At 32.8% G+C, this 6,000-nt stretch overlaps 1 protein-coding gene across 1 annotated transcript; it reads left to right on the top strand.

Annotated features, from left to right (window-relative positions):
* The first annotated feature begins 3,373 nt into the window (after positions 1–3,373).
* LOC120195909 (nudix hydrolase 26, chloroplastic-like) lies at positions 3,374–4,127 on the top strand. The gene is made up of 4 exons (XM_039197843.1): positions 3,374–3,378; positions 3,521–3,646; positions 3,827–3,941; positions 4,034–4,127. The coding sequence occupies exons 1-4, from the start codon at positions 3,374–3,376 to the stop codon at positions 4,097–4,099; spliced, it is 312 nt and encodes a 103-aa protein (XP_039053774.1). The 3' UTR covers positions 4,100–4,127.
* Positions 4,128–6,000: the final 1,873 nt, after the last annotated feature.

The following is a 6,000-nucleotide window of genomic DNA, read 5'->3' as shown; positions in this document are numbered from 1 at the left end:
CTTCTTATCCTTCTTAATCTGAATCAACTCTACAATAAATCTGCTTAACTTATTAAAATTATACTCATACATATGCATGTGTAATTCCCTTATTTCAAGCTCATATATTCGAGCTTCATTTGTCTTATGAATTGGTCTTCCATGTACTTATTATTGAACTCTTCTACAAATAATAACCGCATCACTTGATCTTTTAACATTCTTGTGGTGACATTTTTCCACCGTATTCTAACTTGTCCAAGTAGTAACGAAACTACTCAATTTAACTTCTCCACTTTAGAGAAATGAAAACATTCTAACATTTTCTTCATGTCATTTATCCCAAAGGTCTGTAACAACAGAACCTTCCTCAAATTCACCCTTGAACTCGGGTGCTCTTACTCTTTTAAATTTTTAAATACATTCATTCTACGAGTTAAAGAAATATAAAATTGAAAACACATCAGAATATCATTCAACATCATGAAACATTTTCTAATCTTATACAGGTACTCCCTGAGGTTTTCGCTCTTCTCCCTGCCTGGCCATGGCAGGTGAATGTTATTACCTTCAGTCTATTGCCTTGTGCTTCACTTTGAAAACTCTTAAGATCATACATCTAATATAACATAACACTTTAACTCTATTATCAAGACAATATACTCCTTACACTATCAGATCAGAAAATTTTTCACTTTGTGTTGGTATGTATACATTTTAAAACACTCTTGACTTCGTTTTTAGCCTAGAATCGGCTAAACCGTAGCTCTGATACCATTAAATGTAACACCCCAACCCGTATATGACCTGGATACGAGTCTGAGATGTCACATTGACATTTCAAAACCTTTATTCTTGCAAAATAATAGAACATCTGAACTTATATTAAGAAAATACGATCATATATTGTTGAATTGTATTTGTTATAAAATTTTGAGGCAAAAACATATTTTTTAACAGTAAAATACGGTATGAACAGTACCATGAACAATAATGAACAATGCTATGAACAGTGCTACAATGATTTTCATAAAATGTTCACAAAACTCGTAAAAATTTAACCGTTCCTTACTATGCATTTATATTTACATATACATATATACGTTTAAAACATTCCAAAATTCAATCAGAGCGTATCCAATAAGCACCATTTTTATTACATGCCAACTAAAATTCTATTTAACAAAATACATATAATTCGATCTATATTTCTGATCCCGAATGACCACGTAGATGTCCCGAAGGACCACTATGTCCCGAATGAACGCGTAGACCCTCGACTCTTGGCATGCCAACTATACCCTAGCTCTCATGACACATAACATGGGCATCATCATTTATGTCATTTCATATTTTCATATAAACACGTAGTTCACTTTCACATAGACCGTAGATTATGTCACATAAGTTGAATCACATGTACGTATCAACACGTAGATCACTTTCACATATCACGTAGCACATATCCACTTTTCATACTATTTCACATTTCTTGTCATATTGCTTATATCTTATTTTTATGTCCTATCATATATATATATATATATCATCTTTCCTATACTTGTATTCACATCATTTATATTCTCCTAGATCATATCATCTCTGTCATACTCATAAACATATAACTCAGACACTCATAACAAAAACATGTTCATGTTCATACTTCATGCACAATACTACAAAAAATAGACTTGTCTCAAGTCTTATTTCCCATTAAACATCATATATAAAATAATGCACACTCACCTTGGCCTCACTAAGTTCCAATCCAGTTTTATAATTTCCTCTCTTGCGATCGAATCATAACTTGATAATCGTTTTGGGACTTGTTCATGCTCGATATCTATATAATCATTCATTGATACATATTAGTATCCAATTGATATACACTAATCTATCATTTCTTAGACCAAAAGAAATGTCTATTTCAATTTCCCCTTGAAGTGCATCGATGAATTCTACAGTGCATCGATGAATTCTTTAACATGTGCATCGATGCACTACCTATGCATCGATACACAAATTACCTTCGATGTTTTCATTTCAAAGGGATGCATCGATGCACTAATTGCATTCGATGTTTCTTCTTTAAAGAGTGCATCGATGCACATTGAATGTGCGTCGATACACCTTGCCTAGAATTTGCATTTTAAGCCCGGAAATCCAATTAATTCAACTTAAATGCTTCATATTTCATCCCTTTTCAAATTCCTCACTTATATATGCATGTTTAAACTCATTTATATTCATTTACCTCTTCTTGAACCTTAATATATTCTCCTCTTTGTTAACTTCAAGAATCATACTAGATTTTCAACATGTTTTAAAACTCATTTTATCACTTCATATCTCTTAATTTAACCCTTGACAAGTCAAATTCAACTTCAAAAATCTATTAACTCTCGTTATTTCACTAATTCACTTAAAAACTCTTCATATTTGATCATTCATAACTAATCCATTTTGAAGTTTCAACATACTTTAATCTCTAAATAATATTTCTTAGCACCCTAAGAATCAAAACTAAGCTTGAAACTTAAGAATTAACCAACTGTAATTAAGCTTACCTTTGCTTGAGCTCTCACGTGGAGGATGAAGAAGAAGGGAGAAGAGTTTTCCAGATAACTCTCCCCACAAACTTATCTCTTAATAAAGAGATAAGATAACTATCGTTAGATAACAAAGACCATTTTGCCCTTAATCTCCTTTAATAATTACTAATAACTTTTAGAAAATATCTCCACACAAATCATTGAACTATTCAACTTTTCTACTTTTATCCCCAAATTCCTAAATTTTTCAATTTAGTCACTAACTCGGTATTGAGAATGTTACAATTATGCTTCTACATTCTTCAGTTCTCTTGTCTGGGATATTATATCCTTAGTTTTAGAGAGGGCGGTTATTATTAGATTGATTCCTAGGGGATGCAATTGGGAGGCTGATAAATTAGCTAAAGAGGGGATCGGTTGATTGTAAGGGTATTTTTCTAGGGAGCTTTAATGGTATTTGTTTAATCTGCTGCCCTAGGTGTATTGGTGTACTTTAATGTAACTGTTCTCTATATAATAAATTTAGGCACTCTTTTCCTCCTTCCGCTAGTTGCTCTTTTATAGAGCCAACTAAGAGGGAGGTTTTTAATGAGGCCTCCTATTCCTATAAAAAAATAGTTCATTTATTATACTATGACTGACTGAAATATTTGGTCTATATTACTTTTTCTATATATGGAGATTCAGGCAACTAAAATTTCTAAATATACATAAGTTGAAAGAAATTGAAGGTTTATATGCTTCTGTTGGTACTGGTTACAGGAATATTGAGAAAACATTTTGGTGGCATCTGTTCTTCTTCCTTCGTGTTTCACTGTCCAACTCGTTTTAACACATATACAATGAAGTCCAACTCATGTTTAGGTTAAATTATAATTGCTTAGTATTGGGTTAACGAGTTTTACTATATTTGTGCTCCATCTGTATATATTGCCTTGCATATGTTATTAAGATTTACTTTCTGCTTTCCTTTCTTGTTTCTTACCTAGAGTGTATCCATTGATTTTGTTCTGCCATGCATGTGTCTTTTGGTTGACATACGACTTCCCTCCAGAAGTTAGGGAGAAAATGAAACGTCAGTGGGGATCAGACTGGAAAGGTCAAGCTCAAAAGTGGTGAGTGCTTGGATCAACCTTAGTTCTATCGCTAGCTTTTCTAGTTTATTCTTTTAATGTGTGCGCATCGGTTCGAGATGTGGCATGTCGTATTATGATTTTCTGTTATATTTTGTTTCCCTATTTGTTTTATTTTCCATGATATATGGATCTGTCTTTAAATTTACCATTAACAAATAGGTTTCTCCTCAAATTCACCGGGAAAGAAGAAGAAATCAATCTTTTGGGTGACAGGATAGAGAAACCCGAGTTTGGTGAATGGTCATGGATGACACCAGAGCAAATAGTTGAGCTTGTGAGTACTCCACTACTCCTTACTTGTACCATTTTTGAATTAGTTAGAGGTATATAGTATGGTTCATGTTTATTTCTCATTTTTTGTTTCAGGCAATGGATTTCAAGAAACCTGTTTACAAGAAAGCTTTGGAAGCTTTCACTCCCTACCTTCATTAATATGAACATCACCATTTCTAATGTTGACAGTCTTCAATATCAGTGGCTGAGCATGATGGGATTGATTGTTACTATCTAAAATAAATGCTCTAGAATTTTGGATGTCGAACCTTTTTTAATAGTCAGGGTAAAGCCTTCCTCCATTAGTTTTCCATTCATTACCATTCAATTACCATTAATCATCATTCATAAATATTTTTTTGATAAGAATAGGAGACCTCATTAAAAAAAACCCTTCATGATTAATGGAGCTCATAGACAGCTCCTTAATCAGTGGAAGGAGGAAAAGAGTGCCTTAGAAGTATATTAGAATCATGAAAAGTACATAGGAGTTACAACAACCTACAAGTCCCTTAGAAGGAAAAATAAAAACATAAAAAACAACCCTAGTCAACAACTCAAAAATCAACCTATACCAGCCTTAGCTAGGGCATCTGCCTCTAGGTTAGCTGTCCTATTGACCCATCTAATAACACCTTCAAAAACATTAAGCCTATCAACAATATCTTTAACAAAAGCAACGTAAACGTCTGGGCATAATTCAACTTTCTTAATCCAGTCCACTGCCACCTTGTTGTCACTCTCAATAATCAAACTATCCTTGATCAGATCTCGAAAGGTGTTAAAAAACGATAAGCCCTTTTGAATAACTTTTAATTCCATCAAGGTAGGAGGCCCCGAACCATCATACTCTTTAAAAGAGCCTAAAATTGAACCCGAAACATCTTTTAAAACTCCTCCTAACCCACTTCTTTTCCAGACACTAATAGTAGCAGCATCAACATTTAATTTAATAAAGCCCTTAGGTCATCATTCATAAATATGATTTACACATTTATAATGATGATGGATAATATGGAAAAAGTAGTAATGGAATGGATCCCAACTTCAATGGTTAACATTTATGATGATGATTTACATATTTACATATTTTCCTAGTCAGATGTTGTTGTCCTTGTCATCAATTGGTTGCGGGGATCGCGTGGGGTTGTGATTTATAGCATTGGGGCTTGTCGGGTTATACACGTCGATTGAATTATGTTTCGATGGCTTTTCATGGGGTTATCGGTTGTCGGGTGGAAGTTCATCAACGATAAAGGGTGGTGGTCGGTGCAGGTTTCGGGTTGAAATTAGAGTTTTTAAAGTTTTTTTTCTTTGAAATGTTTGGTTTTTTAAAATATAATAATATTTTTTATTTTAAATAATTTTTTTTAAAATTATCAGAACGTGACATATGTCCTTTAACAGGTTGTTACATTAGATACGGAGGCACCTAAAGTGATAATATTTGTAACATTAGACACCGAGATGAATCGAAAAAAGTTTGAACACCTAGTTGGAAAAAAACAATATAGTTTGGACACTTATTTTTCCAATTAATACCTTTTTCATATACATGTATATAGTCTCTGAATTTCTTTATCCCATGTATTTAGAGTCTTTGAAAGTTCCTTTTAAAGTTTTCATATCCATGTATGCTTCAAAAAGATAAGAGTTAGAACGATTTGGGTCCATCATGTAATCTTCTAGAAGTAAAATTCAATAGGTATGTGAAGTTATGTAATTTCCAAATAGATCCTAGTGGGAACAGTGAAGAAGAAACACATTTATTTTCCACCTCTCCCGGATGAAAGATCATTTAAATACTAATTATAATAAAAAGGCTTAATACAAAAATAAGTGTTTGAACTTTGCCTAAAACAATGTTTTAGTGTCTAAAGAATTTTTTGTTAAAAATAGATGCCTAATGTTTCTAAAGTTATACATGTAGATGTCCGTCGTTAAAAATCATTGTTAATTAACCGTTAGGTGACACGTGTTACGTTCTGGTAATTTTAAGAATTTATTTAAAAATAAAAAAAAATTGTAAAAAAAAGGGAACAGTGGCCCACGGGTGCTCC

The sequence above is a fragment of the Hibiscus syriacus genome, unplaced genomic scaffold (assembly GCF_006381635.1).
Source record: "Hibiscus syriacus cultivar Baekdansim isolate YM2019G1 unplaced genomic scaffold, ASM638163v2 tig00117021_pilon, whole genome shotgun sequence".
NCBI classification, from domain to species: domain Eukaryota; kingdom Viridiplantae; phylum Streptophyta; class Magnoliopsida; order Malvales; family Malvaceae; genus Hibiscus; species Hibiscus syriacus.
The sequence above is the reverse complement of the archived record's forward strand: the minus strand, read 5'-3'. Positions and strand labels throughout refer to the sequence as shown.